Raw genomic sequence first — 17,513 nt, forward strand, 5'->3', positions numbered from 1 at the left:
TGCAATTAATAAATGGCTCCACAGCTCTCCCATTGACTGGCACTGCACCTGACCATGCCCCATGCCCATGCCCCTGTGGGCAGAGCTCAATAAACAATGAAACGGACGCACATTAGCCGCATAAATCCTTCGGCCGACAAAGACAACCCGCAGGGTTTGCGTGCTTCATCACACTGGCTAAGAGAGATAACAAGAGAGAGAAAGAGAGATATCCCTCTTGGCGGTATCGCCCACGACTTCACTCTTGGGACCTGGACGTGGCTCTGGGCTCCGACGATAATTGCCAATTATGCGACGAATCAAAGTGGCCAAATTTGGCCGGAAAAAAGTCAAAATAAAGCCAAGTTTTTATTACAATTTTTGTGGCCCCAGGCTCTTGGTCCCGACTCTGGCTCTGCCTCTGCCTCTGCCTCCGACTGTGGCTCTCCTGTTGCAGTTGTTGTAATGAAGTCATTATAAAATATTGCGTCCCATGCACGCACCAGATCCCAGCTACAGTCACAGACACAGTCCCAATCCCAGTCCCAGGCTCTGACTCTGGCTGAGATTGAGCTTCGCTGCAGCTCGCTTGGCATTGGCCATAAATTCTCATTCGCCCGCTTCGATTTCGTGCCCGTTTCCCAAACGCAGCTCAACCTGTCACGACAGCTGCGCCGTCTAATCTAATCCATTGACTTTTTTTCTCTTTTTACGAATATATGTACGTATGGGGGTTTTTTTTATTTGCTTGTGGTTGCTGTGGCTGCCCCTTAACTCCTTTTGGGCCGGCATTATGGATGCAGGCAACTCATTAAACTGACGCTGGGCAGGCCATAAATCCGCCCACCCGTCCATATCCACATATCCACATCCACAACCAAGTCCAATTGCCGTTGCCCCGTGACTGATCGCAGTAGCTGACACGGGCATCGCCATCGCCACCGTCGATCTCTTGGAGCTTTATGGCTCCACTTGACTGCAACTGACACACACTTTGTTCAGCTGTCGCCCAGGCGGTCTCGAGGCCTCAGCCGCAGCCCCAACCCCAGCTCTGTTCCAGTCCCAGTCCCCAAACATGATCTGGCATTTCAATTGGGAGGCTGCGGCTGAGGCCACTCCCAAGGGCTTAATTTGGCCTGAGTAGAGCGACATGCGCCCAATTTTAATCAGCCACGCCGAGTGCATTATATTGATTAATGATTGCGACCAAGAGATTTGGATTTGTCTTTGGTTAAACTCAAGGATAAACTGCGTGGAAGTTGGGGGAAAGAAAAAGCGGGCATGAAACAAGGGGACCTTTAAGGTAAAGATTGGAACTATCTATTCCAATTACCAGCTAAAAGAGGAGCTAACACTTCCTGAAGAATTGATCCCACACCAGATAAGGTTGGTATATGAATTGTATTTGAGTGGGAGAAATCTTTCAGCACGACCGCTCTCGAATAAATTAAGTGGATTTCTTTCAGCAGTTCCATGGCCCCATCTCTCACTATTTCAATTATCGAACTATTTATTTACTTAACCTTTTGCAGTGTTTTCCCCCAAGCCATTCAATTTTTGGGGTGTATCTGTGCGTATACGTAATATAGATTAAACATTTAATCTGCAACCATGGGATGGCTTTTCAGTCTGGTTAAGCGATATCTGCCTGCTCCGCCTGCTCCATAGATCAAAGTCAATCTTCTGCCTTGTTGCCTGGCTGTTGGCGATCAGTAAAAAACTCACGTAGCTCATGAGCAGCTTTTTGCAGATCAGCAGGAGTGCGAGAAGAAGCTGGAGGTGGAGCAGCGAGCAGGCAGCAAGCAGCAGACATCAGTAGCTGGTTTGCCAGCCTATGGGCGGTACTTAAACGCACTCACTCATTCACACAGAGACACATCAGGCAGACAGATATAGCTATAGATATACGAATATAGTATATATATATAGAAAGAGTGCACTTTTTGCGCGTCTCAAAAATTGTTATTGCACATTTAAAGGCGTCATTATTAGCGCTACATGGAGGCACTAACAATTGTCCATGCATTTGAAATGCTGAGCCGGAGTCCGAGTCCAGGCACTAATTGGACCCGGCCGGAACTGTGGGGAATAGAGGGGGAACAGAGGACTGGGTGGAACAGAGGACTGGGTGGAGAGGACAGGCTGATCTCGCATAGCAATTGCATTTCTTTCAAGAGTGTTTTTTTCCTTTTTGTAGTGCGAGTATTACCATTTTGGTTGCTCTTAGTGGGTTATCACATAAATTGTGCGCACAAATCTTGATCTGCAAATCATTTTCGACAACTTTACGGCCCAGGCGGAGCCCGTGGCCTGTGTAGGGGATAGGGTGGGGGTAGGGGGATCTGGACTCGAAGCCGTACAAAGTCTATATGCATATGTATGATCGTAACTTGGGTCCGCTATCTGTCGCTGAGATCTCGATCAGAGTGCGCATGCAACGATCCACGATCTCTTGCAACAATATTTTCTGTTTATTTATCGTGCAGTTCTGTTTTTTTTCTTCTTTTTTGGTTACCATTTCCTGTGGCACTCTTTAAGTACTCGTACTACAGCAACAACAAGAGGCCAAAGCTGGGAATAGCCAACCAACTAAGCTGACATTTAATTTAAGTGCCAAACACTAGAGAGAATAACTACTACCAACAACAACTGTCTTCGGCTAATGAAATTTATGCATTTATGCGGAGATGGGAATGAGAATGGGAATCGGAATGGAGAGTTCTCATCTGCAGGCAAGCGGACAGAACGAACATCGAACGATGATCCATGTTAATGTCCATCAAATGTGCCAAGGTTAAAGCAGCTGTCAATTCGATTGTTGGACATGTCCATGTTGCAATTTGCAATTAGCCGCACTTGCAACGGATATGGCTCCAGCACTGGAGGAGGAGGATGAGAATCAGAATCGGAATCAGAGTCAGAATGAAATGGATGATGGTCTTTGAGCTAAAGGATGCCCTGCAAGTGTCGCGATTGCGCGTTTCCCGTGAGAAATTTCAATTATTTTAATTAGCGTTGCGATCGCGGCTGCTTTATTAGGCGACGACGGTGTATACGCGTCTGCGTCTGCGCAGAGTCTGACTCCAAGCCATCGACATCGATGTCGACGTCGGCGTAGATGTCGCATTGGTCGTCCCCGTCTCTTTGGCCAATTTCCGCTGCACGCAACGCTCAGTCGCTGTCGCTGCCGCTGTCCCTGCCGCTGCCGCTGCCGCTGCCACGGAGCTGCTGGAATTCCAGTTGATAGCACAGGCAGAAACAGAGACAGAGACGGAGAGAGATAGAGAAAGAGAGAGCAACGCAGTTGCAAGAACAGGATTCTGTACTCCTCTCGATGGTCGCTGCTCGCGGTCGCCTAATGACATGTTTTGGATAATGATGACGGGGCAGGAGACTACGAGTAGATAGGGGCCTGGAGAAGGGGGCTGCCCGGAGTGGTCTGGTCTCGCCGAGTGGCGATAAAAAGCTGGAACTTAATTTAAATTGATGACACTGCCTCTCGTCGCCGGCCATTTGGAAAATTGCCAACAAGCGGCGAACGTTTGCCGAGCAAATCAATCTGCATGCCAGCCGTCGCAGATGGAGCTTGGGGTATGGGGGATATGTTACGATTGCAGACCACCCGGCGGTCGAGGACTCCGACTCCGACTCCAACTCCAACTCTGATACCAAGTTGGTCTCTTAATTGGCCGCAGCGGTGTCAATTGCAGCGCCATCACAATGAAACACCAATTCCTGGACCGCCCCCGGGGGAGCCATGGCAATGTGACTTGCTGCTGGCCACCGCCACCACTGATCGGCTCGGCGGAGAGTGTCGCCCGCTGTGCCAGGGAATGCCAATTTCAGCAATTAACAATGGCCATAAAAATTGCTCACGCAGGTGAGCCATGCGGATGCGAGAGGCATACACTGCGAGAGTGCACTGAGGGATTAGAGAAGATGTGGAGGAAGTGGAGGAAGCGGAGGTGGAGACGGAGACGGAAACGATATGAATCGCGGGCAGTAACCTGTTAACAAAGCCAAAGGCCGCGCTCGATCATTAATCAGCAGATCAGATCGCATGCGAAACGTTACGTAGAGACAAGACACGAGTCAAAATTATGCTCCATAAAGAATTGCCCTTTGCCAGAGACTTCACAGCTTCACCTCCTCTTTACCGCACCGCACTGTTCTCCACCACACCACACCACACCACACTTCACCAATCAATCGTTCAAGGCGCTGCAATCGAGAGTATCGCCTCGTTACGGGCGGGATGGAGTGATGGGTGATTGCAGGGACGGACGGGGGAGTGGAGTTCAATGACTCGATAAACAATACATTATTGAAAGTGTCTGTCGGTGGAAGTGTTGGCCTAACCTTGATGAGAATTGACCGCTTAGAGCTGTTTAACGCTTAGCCGTGGATTTGGCTTCGAGTTCGGATTGGATTGGATGGGATGGGATTGGATTGATTGGCCCGAAGTGTGCGACGTTGAGTGGCTCGCGTACCCACTTCCTGCCCTGTTCTGGCCCATTACCATTGACCCATTACTCTGGCCCTTGCCGATTGCAGTCCGTAACAAAGAGCCCGCAGGTAGTGCCCGTAATTTGATGTGATGTGTGCATTCAGGTCGGGAATTCGGAAATAGACACGTTCCACCGCTCCAGGCACATACTCGCGGGGGAAACAAGCTTGATTATTACACAACACGGGCATTGAAATTAATAATGAAAAACTGAAGACGTCGATTCGCTGGAAGAAGCGGCTGTGACTACAACAGAATTATTTGCACCTGCCTGGCATGGGTATGAGCAGGGGCATCGGCATCCCATCCCGCCCCTTATCGAATAAGTACACAAACGGCGAATGATTCGTATGGGAGTCGCGCAAAAACCAAATTAGAATATCAACCAAATGACGCACAGATACGGACAAGGCAATTGGAGCAGCAGCAGCGGCAGCAACAGCAACAGCAACAGCTCCGCTCAGCGATAGGCAGCCATTTTACGACTCGATATTCAGATTCAAGATACAGATACAGATTCATACCCCATATATTGTATGGCGTACGAGACGTACGATATGAGCATATCCATCCAATCCATTCTAAAACTTAAACCAAAAAAACTCGCTCGATCGCTCGCTGGTTCTGGTTGTGGGTCTCTCGCTGGCAGAAATATTATTTGAAATATTAAACCGATATTCGGCACGTTGTAAGCCGAAACGCGTTTTCAAAAGCGATCATTCAGCCGAGCCAAGCAGGCAGCCAGGCAGCCAGGCAGCAGCCCCCAGAACCCGAGTAAATCCGATTCCCAGCCCCGACACGGCCGAGGCCCTCGTCTCACCTCATTCGTGCGCCGTTGGGGCTTTCGCTTTCAGTTGCTGCTCGCCCCTGCGTCCGATTGGACTTATTATTAAAGTGCTTATTGGCTCTCCGTCGTGCCGAACCGAATCGTATCGAACCGAACCGTTAGACTTCGATCACTGCGGACCCCGAAGCGCGAGGATAATCGAGATTAACGTGATTCAGTGATTGATATTGATCGACAGGATCTAGAATGTGGTAAAAGTGAACGAACTGTGGTGTATTCAGTGATAAACCTTTAGAATGGATAACGACAACGACTCCAAGAGTCAAGCGGAGAACCATAGGGGCTCGGTGTCCTCGAGCAGGTCTCTGGAAATACCCGTCACTCCCTCGCGTTCCCCCAAGAAGGTCTCCTTTTCTGACGAGCTGCCCACCACGGCAGCGGCAGCGGCAGCGGCAGCAGCAGAAGCGGAGCCCAAGTTCGAGTCGCAGTCCCCGGCCCATCAGCCAGTCCCGCTGCAGGCGAGTGGAGTCAGTCACGTGCTGCACCAGGCGGCCCAGTACCTGGAGAGATTACACGGCGGTTCTCGCGATCATCCTGTAGAGGAAGTCCACGCTAGTGCGGATTCAGATGGCGATAGCACCACAAGCGCCGCCGTACTCGACCTGGACTCAACGGATGGAGCTGTGCCGCCACCGTCGGCGACGGCCCCAGTTGGTTTAGTGCTGGCCACCTCGCCCAGCATTCTGATAGCCAACGATGGCAGCAGCAGCGTCGGCAAACAGGAAGCGACGCTGGCGAATACGAACTCGAATCAGATTCAGCATCAGCATCAGCATCAGAGCTGGAGTCCGATTCAGAATCAACATCAGAATACGACTCAGTTGCAATCAAATTTGTACATGGAACGATACAACCTCAATTTAGATAAAAACTGCAGCTCCATGGAGTTGGAGGCACGTCGGGAGAAGCAGCGCTGGCTCTTGATATCGGAGTGCAGTGCGCTCTTTGACGAGGGCGAGGGGAGGCACACACGTGAAGCCTTCCGCAAACTCTTTCTGGATGAGGTAAGTCGTCGTATCCCTGGGGACTGTCTGTCCCTCCTTCCGCTGCACCATGTACCAGCCTTAATTGTTGTATATCAACGGGTTTAATTACGTCAACCGGGGAGAGATGCCATGCAAATGGGAGCACTGGGAATGGGAATTGGATGGGACAATGGGACCAGGGGACTTGTGCAGTTGCAGCTCTCTGCTGGGTCTGACCTTGTGCCACATTTTTGTGGTCATCGCGTCGTGTTGTGGTCCTTTACCTGATGCCAGAATCGAAAACTCGTTTTTTGATTTGTGTCTCTCTCGATGGGCTTACATTTTTTGTGTGTTGTGTTTACTTTCGTGCTTTGTGTTTCGTTTCGTCTGTATTTCGTTTTATGGGCTCCCCGAAAGCTGTCCAACCAGTCGTCGCCGCGGTGCGATCCCCCAGAGCTCATCCGTTAAATATGCACATTTTTCATCATCATCTTTGGGACTCCTCTTCGAGGGGCGATCATCGGTGACCAAATGCAAACCGGCTGCTCTAGGCGATCCCATCTTCGATGTGCAGACAATGCTGGGCGCTCATGATCGTGCGATCGAATGTCATTAAAATATTAATAAGCGGATAATTTATGCAAAACATTCATCACCATCACTGCCGCATAGTTGAGTGCGCCGTGGGATCGTATGAACCGAGAACAGTTTGGATTATGCTCATTACGATGCTATACAAGTGGAAATGGCAGTATCTTTCTCTCTCGATCTCAATCCGATGCCAGTGTAAACACTGGAACGAGTATAAATCTTCACGTGCGGGCCATAAACAAATGCTTCTTTAAACAATACAATACGATCATAAATTAATTAACACTTGGCTCGAACTGGAGATTTAGATGGGGATGGAGATGCGGATGGGGATTGGGATGGGGATGGGGGCACTCACTGGCAAACTGGACACATAAATTCATTATTTTACAACTTGTTTCTCGGATCTGCTTACAGGAATTCCAGCAAAAGCTCTTCCAGCTCTTCGATCTCGAACGGCATGGTTATCTTCTACAAGACCGCTGGATCGAGCATATCAAGGGGCGTTTAACGTAAGTTTTTTTTGTTTTTTGTTTTTAGCTTTACTCGCAGTTAGATCTCCCTGTGCCCTGTTTTCTGTCTCCGCCTCCTTCCGCGGATCGGTGCTGTGACGGTGCCAAAACAATTAGCTCGCTTGCCAGCAAAAAGGCGAGGAGTAAAAAATGGTAAGCCATGCAGGCTGTCCACTCCACTCGACTCCACACACACGCACCTTTCTGGCGTGCTCCAGGCATTCCAGCTGCGCCAACCAGAAGCCACCGCAAATGCCTCTTGCCACGAATTGAAATGCCAGCGCTACACTTCTCCAAAGCAGCAGTGGAGGCCCCAGTTCAGTGCCGGCCAGGCCAAAGACGTAGTCTGCCGTGCGATGGCATCGCCAATGGCGATGCTATCTGTGTTGTATGTTAACATATACAACAGCTAACATAGTCCGCATGCCTCGACAGCAACAGCAACAGCAACAGCAACAGCTAAAGCTGGCACTGAGACTGAGACTGAGACTAAGACTAGAGCTAAAGCTGCGACTGCGACTGGGAATGGGAATGGAGCTGGGACTAAGACCAAGACCAAGACCAAGACTGAGACTGCGCCAGAAACTGTCATTGGCTGCCTGTCGTAATGAAGTCATTCAAATACAAATATAGCGCGAGCAGCCCAACAGCGGGAGAGGAGATCGGGAGCAGGCCATGGGGAGATGGGGGCCATGGTATTGGGTATCGTTAATGGTAATACTGAGATCGATCTCTCTGGACTCTGGTTACAGCGACGACCGTCAGATGGACTTTGCCGAGCAGATCGAATCGGTGGCCTATGTGATCTGCGGGGAGAACAGCAGAGTGAGCTTCAAGAACTTCCGCGACATCTGGCATACGCGCGGAGTAAGTGATAGCCCCCACAGCAGGTGTACATCCATCGACATTCACTAATCCACCACTAATCCTAGATACTGGACAAGTTGTATCGCCTGATAGACATGGATGGGTCCAATCTCATTTCCACCAATCAGGTAATGGAGTTTATATCGCATCTGACCAACTCCCGGCCGCGGACCGGCTTTGACAAGAGCTCTCTGGCCCGCCTGGAGCAGCTGTTCCGCAACACCGTCGGCAACGAGCAGGAGATTCGGCGCGAGGAGTTCCAGAAGATTGTCACCTCCAAGAATGTGGGTTTAGAGTGGTATATTCCATAAATACCTTGAGGTTAACAAACTCTCTTTCTCGTGTGTGGATAGCCCTTCTTCACGGAGCGTGTCTTTCAAATCTTTGACAAGGACAACTCCGGCTCCATTTCGCTGCAGGAGTTCATTGATGCCATACATCAGTTCTCGGGACAGTCGGCCGATGATAAGATACGCTTCTTGTTCAAGGTCTACGACATAGATGGTAAGTTGAGCGATGGTAGGGATCCGATGAGGATCCACTGTTAATCGCATCCATATCCATCCTTCGCAGGCGATGGCCTCATTCAGCACAAGGAGCTGCACGATGTGATACGTCACTGCATCAAGGAGAATGGCATGGAGTTCTCCGAAGATCAGATCGAAGACCTCACCAGCGCCATGTTCGAGGATGCGGATCCCCACAACAGCGGCGAGATCACTTACGAGGCGCTCAAAAATCAGCTGAACAAACACGGTGGTCTCCTGGAGAACCTCAGTATAACGTAAGCTCTAGAAAAGAAAAAGAGACTCTAAATTGAATGATTCCCATCTTATAGGATCGATCGCTGGCTGGTGCCCGTGTCCGAGGATCGTCCGGCGGGCACTGGCAGGCTGTGGAACACGATACCTCACCAGCTGACGCTGGCCTACATGAAGAACAACCAGGTTTTTGTCACGTACCTCTTCTTCTACATAGCCGTAAATCTCTGCCTGTTCATCTCACGTGCCATCCAGTACCGGGCCAGCAATGGCTTCGTCATCATAGCCAGAGCCTGCGGTAAGTAGTCGTAGGCCCTTGTAACCTCCGATTCTTACCACCTTCAGCGTCCCATCTTCATACTCCTTGTAGGACAATGCCTAAACTTCAACTGTGCATGGGTCCTGGTGCTGATGCTGCGGCACTCCCTCACGTATCTCAGGGGACGGGGATTGTCTTCGTATCTGCCGCTGGACCACCATGTCTACCTGCACAAACTGACGGGGATCACAATATCGGCTCTCAGCCTGGTGCACACGATCATGCATCTGTTCAACTTCTCCATCATCGTGATCAACGACCCCAACATCAACGCCGGGCACTACACGATCGGGGAGTGGCTACTGACGGATCGGCCGGGCCTGTTTGGACTGATTCCGGGCTGCGCCAATCCCACGGGCGTCGCCCTGCTGGCCATCCTCGTGGTGATGTTCGTGTGCTCGCAGCCGTTCGTGCGGCGCAAGGGCAGCTTCGAGGTCTTCTACTGGACGCACCTGCTGTACGTCCCCTTTTGGATACTCACCCTGTTCCACGGGCCCAACTTCTGGAAGTGGTTCCTGCTGCCGGGTCTCGTCTACATCGTGGAGCGGGTGCTGCGCTACGTGTGGATGCGGGGCGAGCACGGCAAAACCTATATCAGCTCCGGCCTGCTACTGCCTTCCAAAGTAATCCATCTGGTCATCAAGCGGCCGTTCAACTTCAACTTCCGCCCCGGCGACTATGTGTTCGTGAACATTCCCGCCATCGCCAACTACGAGTGGCACCCGTTCACCATCAGCTCCGCGCCCGAGCAGGAGGACTACATGTGGCTACACATCCGTACCGTGGGCGAGTGGACCAACCGTCTCTACCGCTACTTCGAGCGCGAGCAGCAGAAGCTGCACAAGAGCGAAGTGGGCCAGCACATGCACGCCATTCCCACGCCCAGCTTCATGCTCCTCAACGAGGCACGCAATCCCGCGCTGAACGGAGACATGGCCACCACCACGTCTACTCCGCAAACAGATTTCTTGGCCCGAAACATGGTCGGACAGGCAAGGCCGCCGGTGCGACCTCCTCGTCAGCATCGCAAGCTCGTGGCCGTCAGTCCCCAAGCACCGGATCCCGCACCAACCACGGGCGTGAATCGCATCCGGAGCATCAAGAAAACCCTGCAGCGAACCTTCTCCAGGAAAGAGCCAGGTGAGCCGAAGGGTAAGCCCAGTCCGACTGGCATGGTTAACGGATCCTTCATCGGCGACGGTGAGCGTGACGATCCGGGAGGTTTCAAGCAGCGGCCGCTGGAAAAGAGCATTTCCCTGCCGGACATCAGCGTAAAGATCAAGAAGCGCAGCCGGCTCAAGGCGTAAGTACATCCACTCCCGCCAGATCCAGCCAGAATAATCAGTAACCCCATCTTTCCCTTCGAAGTCTTCGTGCCCTGGGCCGTTCGGAGTCGGAGCGTACTTTCGATGACAAGCGGGTACGCCGTGCCCGCAACAACAGCGTTGGCCTGGCGTATCTCAGTCCGCAGAACAAGTCGCTGGCCCAGAGCTTCCGGTACATGCGCAACAAGCCCACCATCATCGCCTTCAAGACGCCCAGCATGGAGGAGCACGAGTCGCAGTCCCAGCTGACGATTGCGCCGGAGAACAGCGGTAGTCCGGCCAGCAGGGCGGAGCAGGGGCAGCTTGCCAAGGCGGAGTCCAGCGACAGGCTCCATATGACCAGGCTCAGCCTGACAGCGGATGTCGTGTGCAAGCCACTCGAGGTATGTTGCCGTAGCGAAGAGCCGTAGAACTAACAGATCTGCCACCTGAATCTAACAATCATCCACTCCACCAAAAAGGACAGCAACCAAACGTGGACGAGCAGCAGAAAGTCCATTCTGCGGCGTCCCACATTCCTACGCACTTTGTCCACATCCCTAACCAACCGGGGCGGCGGAGGTGGAGGTGGAGGCGGTAGCTCCACAACTAACAGCGGTAGCAAGGTCACACTCGATGCGGGCGTCATGGAGGTTTGGGTCACACCAACATACACACATACTCAGCCACTCGGCCTGGGGACTAACCCGATCTCATTTGCCAACTTCTCTGTTTCGCCCCGTGTTCCCATACGCTCTTAGATCTTCATTGACGGCCCGTACGGTGCTCCCTCGAGCCACATCTTTGGGGCCCAGCATGCGGTGCTCATCGGCACCGGGATCGGCGTCACACCCTTCGCCTCCATTTTGCAGTCCATCATGCACCGCTACTGGAAGGCGCGGCACAGCTGTCCACGCTGCCAATTTGAGTGGGCTAGTGAGATTCCCAAGTCTGTGATGAATCTGCGGAAGGTGGACTTCTTCTGGATCAACCGCGATCAGCGATCCTTCGAGTGGTTTGTGAATCTTCTCTCCCAGCTGGAGATTGAGCAGGCGGAGCTAGGCGGCGCCATGGAACGGTAGGCCCACAAATATTTTTCTTTCCTAGAGATTTGCTGATGGGTTTGCGTTTCATAGTTTCCTGGACATGCATATGTACATCACAAGTGCCCTGCAGAGGACCGACATGAAAGCGGTGGGTCTTCAGCTGGCCCTGGATCTGCTCCACGAGAAGGTAATATCCGTAAAGCATATCAGTTTCTATTCAATCCATTAAAATTCACCTATTTTCTAAATCAGGGCAAGCGGGATCTTATCACGGGTTTGAAGACACGCACAAATGCAGGACGCCCCAACTGGGACAAGGTATTCAAGCAGCTGCAGGCACAGCAAAAGGGCAAGGTGACTGTCTTCTACTGCGGTCCCCCGCAGCTGGCCAAGACGCTGCGCTACAAGTGCGATCAGTACGGGTTCTCATTTCGTAAGGAGTGCTTCTGAAGAAGCCATCCCACCTCTCTCTCTCCCTATCCGTCTCTGTGGTTTTCTCTGTCCATTGTGTCCATTGATCTGTCCCTCCATTGCTATCTCATTTGCATAAGCAACGTGTTTTATTTTCGGGTACGGTTCGGTTAGCGAAGCTTAGATGGCTATTTATTCGTCATATGTTGTTGTTGTCTTATCTGTTGAATGTGTCCCCCACAGCTTGTAAATATCTGTATCCACATACATACATATAGGTATGTATATCTATATACTCATACAATAAAGTTTGTTACTCGATGTGTCGTCCTCTGATTGCATCCAAGTTCCAGCCAGTACATTATGCGCCCCTTTCCAGGTGGCTCCGAGTTCTACATTTGATTGACGGCACATTCTTATCAATCTTCAAGAGCAGTTACAACTAAAATTACAATACGGACACTCTCATAAAATACAAATTAAAATGCGGCAGCTCCCCGTTGTTGTAGAGGCACCAGAAATCCCACATTAGAAAACTTTCCTTTCCTTTGGGCGACTAATTCTGATCTCTAAATATCCGACTAGACGGAAGCCTCAGGGGTGATATGTGATATACCAGATTCAGTGCTTCAACCAAGTACTGAAGTTGATGTCTGTGGGTCTGGACTTGCGTTCAATGGTTATTGTCTCGTCATCGGTATTGTCCACGTTGTAAAATTCACGCAACTCGGCAATGGCTGTCTCCTCGATCTGAGTGTGGGCCAGTGACTTGTTCCGCATCCTTTCGAAGGACTCCCGCTGTCGTCGCTCATCGGCGAGGATCCTCGAGAAACTTTGTCCCTTTTCCGTAGGCGTTGTTGCGGCAGCCGCTTGGCCCCGCATCATATTGGCAAAAGAGGTGGGGTCCGAAATGCTGCCTGTTGCTGGCGAGTCGCTAAAGGAACTACTCGACGGAGTGGCGGGTGGCAAGCCCCAGGCATTCGGCACAACCACAGGAGTGGTGGGCTCTTGCTCCACCAGAGGCGAACGCCAGCTCTTCGATTCGGAGGACAGCCGTTTCCGCTGCTTCTGCGACAGTTTCTGAGACTGGGGCGTTAGGGAGCTGAGATCCAGATTGTAGCTCTTACTCAGCGGCGTACTGGTCTCTTCTGCAGGGGAGGTTGGCGGTGGCGTTTGCTCCTTAATGGGAGCCCTTTCAATGACCTCTAGCTCTGGCCTCGGTGGCTCTTCCAGCTTAAGTGTGTTGTTCACTTTCAGGGCAGTGTCGGCTAGCTTTCGTTTCTGTTCCTTTTTGTCCACCACACGAGACCAGTTCTTGCCCTCGCTTCGAGGGCTTTCCTGCGGTCCGGTAGTCGCCTCGGGGCCAGATGCAGACTCACTTACGCTCAGCGATCGCATCATGCTGGATATGGCCTGCTGTTCGTAGTAGTGACGGGCGTCTTGCCTCCGCAAGTCCTTCTGCTTATGCTTGGCTGCCGCCTTTAGCTTTGTTTCCTGAAAAAGAAAAGAGATAATTAGGCGAAGTAACAGGTGCTTACGGCACACAAACCGGGTCCATTCGATAGTCCAGGTCAATATCGCAGTCAACGACAAAACTAAGCAACAGCTCATCTTCTATGGCCTCCGAGAAGGGCGTGATCTGGCGGTAGTCGAAGACATTGGAGAACATCTTACGGTAATGTTCGTTGAGGCATTTGAGAGTCGCCTCATTGCACTGTTCGATGCTGCGGTAGCAGAGAACTCTGGCCAGGTTGTGGCAGATGAAGTCCATGCATCCCTTGTGCAGCAGCTTGCAGTTGTACATCGCGGCAAAGTCCAACATCTCGCCGCACTTCCGTATGCTGATCTTGTCTAGAATAAGCGATTCGCAAACGTTCTGCAGCGATTCAATGAAGTACTGATCGCAGAACGTGACCATGTTGTAGAGAAAGGTTTCCGTATAGTTCTGCTTGCAGAATGCCTCTGTATCCAGGCTGTATAGATAGTCCAGAACAGGCTCCATGTACTCAGCGGGCACACCCTCCATGTTGACTGTGGTGCGCTCGGCCCACGAGTGCGTGAACATCATTTCAAAGTACTCCAAGCGTGACACCAGCATGCATTTATGGGCCTCCAGAACCTTCGAATCCTCACACACGATTCGCACATCGTAGAGCTCTGGATAGTCTGAGCGATGCAGCCGATTGAAACGCTGCCGAGTACTAGGTATGGGAAATTGATTATCTCGTACGTAGCTCTGCAAGTATCTGGCTAGATCGACCAATTGAAACATCTCCAAGTGCGGGATAAACATTTCGCAGGCTCGACATCGCTCCTGAGGGTTGGCGGGTCCCAGACTCTCCTGGATGCAGTCGATATCTAAAAGAAGGAACACAGCATTTAAAAAAGCTTTCCCAAGCAGAATAAATTTCGACTTACCATCCTCTGTTGGCCAGTAACTGGTGTAGATATACTTTAGGATCAGCTCAAACATCTTCCCCGTGAGATTTTCAAAATTTAGATAGACATCCTTGTCCAAGTAGATGCGAGTGAGCTCCCTGAGGCCTGGTGCGCGACTATACAGGATAAACTTGTGGGCTGCAAAGCGCTCCCCATCCACATGGAAGACGACATCGTGCACGGCATCCGATTCGCAGGTGTCATGGTAGAGCTTCTTGAAATTGTGCTCCCTGCGTGGCAGTGGGGGCTTGCGGAAGTACTTCATATGCGACTCTTGAAGCACGGCGAACGAGGAGAAGCTCTCGTCGCAAAAGATATCGGTAGCACGATCAATATTGGGAACACGCTGCAGCTCGATACGGATCACATGCTCTCTCGCAATCTCCGTGCGATTCTGATCGTTGTTGTGCCATATATCCATATTGGACTTGGATTTCTCTTCTAGCATGCCAGCTGACAGGGCTATCTGATTGCACTTGCCGCGATAGACGCAGCCGTCCAAAGACAGTATTAGGACTTGATTGCACTTGTACAGGATCTTTTTAATCTCAGGCAGGCGTATTGGCGAAAAATTACACCTGCAAGGATAATTGTTGTGTGGTTAAACGTTATTAGGGATCCGGAATAACTCACCTGTAAAATTGCTGTGTATTCTCGTACCACAGGAACACCACGTTCGTCTCAGTGAGCATCAATAGCTTTAGGGCTGCTGCAGATCCTTTCGTGGAGCTCTTTAAATGACCGCCTATCACCGCAATGCTTTTGAGATCTTCGTAGCTGAAGAAAAGAACATGTACATTAATAATAATATAGGGATAAATAATATGTAAAACTAACTTTGGAGTCTTAATGTATCTAGTCTTGTCACCATAAAATAACGTAATCATCTTCTCCTCTGTGTAAATTACCGTGGCTGCATTGTTGGCTTCCACAAAGCGGATTGAAGTGCGCGCAGGTAGTTTTATCTGAAATATTACCAAGGTTTTGTATATTTATCTAAATATATAGAAAGACTCACCAATGTGGGCGCCATAATAGTGTCTGTGGTGCGACTTATACCAAATTGCCCCTGATTGGCACCCCAGATGTATACACACTTGGTGCTGTAGGCAATAGAGTGCTGGTCGCAGGCGATCACACGCAGCAGGTCGCTGGCCCCCTTGTCACGCAATGCGACAACCTCCCTGAACTGCGTCAGATTCTCTGGCGCATCACGCACTCCCAGCTGATGCTCGGTGTTGATGCCGCAGGCAAATACCAGCGAACGACGCGTGAGCAGCAGAGAGTGTTGTCGGGAGACACTTATGCACATGATGGAATCGTCGTTCAGCTTCGAAGAGACCTTCACACGCTTCGGCGCCGGCAAGCTGTTCTCCACACCAATGCCCAGACGTCCACCCTTGCCATGGCCGACGGCATAGAGATGACCCTTCTTGTCGCAAAAGAGACTGTGATAGGCCCCCAATGCTACCTGCTCTATCCAGATGTTGGACTTCCGAAAGAAATCCACTGCCTGAGGAGCATTGGTGTTCTGCTCGTTGCCAATGCCGAGGTTATAGTTCTTATTGGAGCCCCAGACGAGGACATCGTTCCTGCACGGCGACAGAATGGGTTAGTTTAGGACTGCTTGTATATAGCTCTGGATGGACTCACTGCGACTCTGTGGTGAAATCTTCGTCGCACTTGCGGCAGATGGCTTGCAGCGGACACCGTGTGTCTTCGTCTAGCAGTTCCAGACTTGCCCCATAGCGCAGCAGAAGCACAGCACAGTCTATGGAGCCATAGTACAAGGCCCTGTGCAAGGGACTACTGCCAGACTCGTAATCGAGTCCGTTAATGTACGCTCCGTGGTTCAATAGCCACTCCAGAATCTCATATCGCGCCACCGAAGCTGACATGTGCACTGCTGAGCGGCCCTGGGGAAATTTAATAGTGTCAATGCACACATTGGGGATCACTTAGGGTTCCCCTTACCAGGTCATCTATGATGTTGGCGAAATTTCCGCAGGTCTTGAAGATGAACGCTCCCAGATTTTGATTGTCGATTGAGCGCTTTGTGAGTGCGGCTGTAATGCTGTTTCCATGTTGGCGACATGTACACTTGGCAGTGCAGTCATATTCCTGGGCCTTGGCAGTTGACATGCAGATATTTCACAATAATTCTCCGCAAAAATTCGTTCAAGTATGTGGAATATGCAGTTGAAATCAGTTTTATCGACCCTCAGAAATATACCAAAATATACGGTTTAATTTTAAAAATATACCATAAATATACTGACGAGTTCAATCTCTAATATACATATTCCCCTTTTTTGATATTCCGTGCAATATAACTAACATAATAGAACCCTCAGTCCTGCCCACATAATTTTATCCGATTAGTGAATCAATTTTCTAATTTCAATTTTGTCTGAAAAAAGGTTTTAGCGAAATAGGTCAAACAGAAAAAGGTTTTAGCGAAATACGTAACACAAAAAAACTAAAGAGGATAGTCGTTCATATTGTTCAATTTGTACATTCCGTTGAATAATTCTGGCTAACTAAAACCCTTAGTTCTGCCCACATAATTTTAGGCCGTTGATGAATAAATTTTCTTCAAGATTGACTAGTTTTTAGTCCTTGCTTTTATAGTATTTTAGCTAAAACAAGGCTTAAACAACCGTAAATATACTGACGAATTAATGTTCTGTTATACATATTCCTCGATTTTGATATTCCGTCAAATATTACTAGCTAGATAGATCTATCAGACCAGCATAATTGTATGCAAATAATGAACATATTTTCTAGTTGGCTGGCTTATTTTAAATACTTGAATTTTTTCCTACTACGCGATTGCATTGATTGTGTTTGCCTCAATTTTGGTGCCTCAACAACAAAATAGCGTCTCATATGATGACGAAGCCCTTGTAGATCCAAGATATCTTTCATCTGAACTTAAAAAAACACGATATCTTTAACCTGA

The 17,513-nt window shown here is 50.2% G+C and overlaps 2 protein-coding genes across 3 annotated transcripts; one reads left to right on the forward strand and one right to left on the reverse strand.

Annotated features, from left to right (window-relative positions):
* Positions 1-5,267: 5,267 nt before the first annotated feature.
* Positions 5,268-12,430, forward strand: LOC108160121 (NADPH oxidase 5). 2 transcript variants are annotated; one of them, XM_017293914.2, is made up of 13 exons: positions 5,272-6,337; positions 7,307-7,401; positions 8,154-8,268; positions 8,334-8,552; positions 8,622-8,772; positions 8,842-9,052; positions 9,107-9,327; positions 9,400-10,651; positions 10,717-11,056; positions 11,135-11,305; positions 11,414-11,730; positions 11,789-11,885; positions 11,951-12,430. In XM_017293914.2, exons 1-13 carry the CDS (start codon positions 5,570-5,572, stop codon positions 12,146-12,148), a joined length of 4,155 nt encoding a protein of 1,384 aa, XP_017149403.1. In that variant the 5' UTR covers positions 5,272-5,569; the 3' UTR covers positions 12,149-12,430. The 2 variants fall into 2 exon arrangements, with proteins under 2 accessions (XP_017149404.1, XP_017149403.1); XM_017293915.2 differs by lacking the exon at positions 11,135-11,305 and having other exon boundaries at positions 5,268-6,337; positions 11,951-12,148.
* LOC108160123 (inhibitor of Bruton tyrosine kinase) lies at positions 12,275-16,763 on the reverse strand. The gene is made up of 8 exons (XM_017293916.2): positions 16,523-16,763; positions 16,202-16,464; positions 15,567-16,140; positions 15,386-15,513; positions 15,182-15,325; positions 14,528-15,126; positions 13,659-14,467; positions 12,275-13,603 (listed from the first exon to the last, which is right to left on the reverse strand). The coding sequence occupies exons 1-8, from the start codon at positions 16,688-16,690 to the stop codon at positions 12,731-12,733; spliced, it is 3,558 nt and encodes a 1,185-aa protein (XP_017149405.1). The 5' UTR covers positions 16,691-16,763; the 3' UTR covers positions 12,275-12,730.
* Between the last annotated feature and the right edge of the window lie 750 nt (positions 16,764-17,513).

This window comes from Drosophila miranda, chromosome 3 (genome assembly GCF_003369915.1).
Source record: "Drosophila miranda strain MSH22 chromosome 3, D.miranda_PacBio2.1, whole genome shotgun sequence".
NCBI classification, from domain to species: Eukaryota; Metazoa; Arthropoda; class Insecta; order Diptera; family Drosophilidae; genus Drosophila; species Drosophila miranda.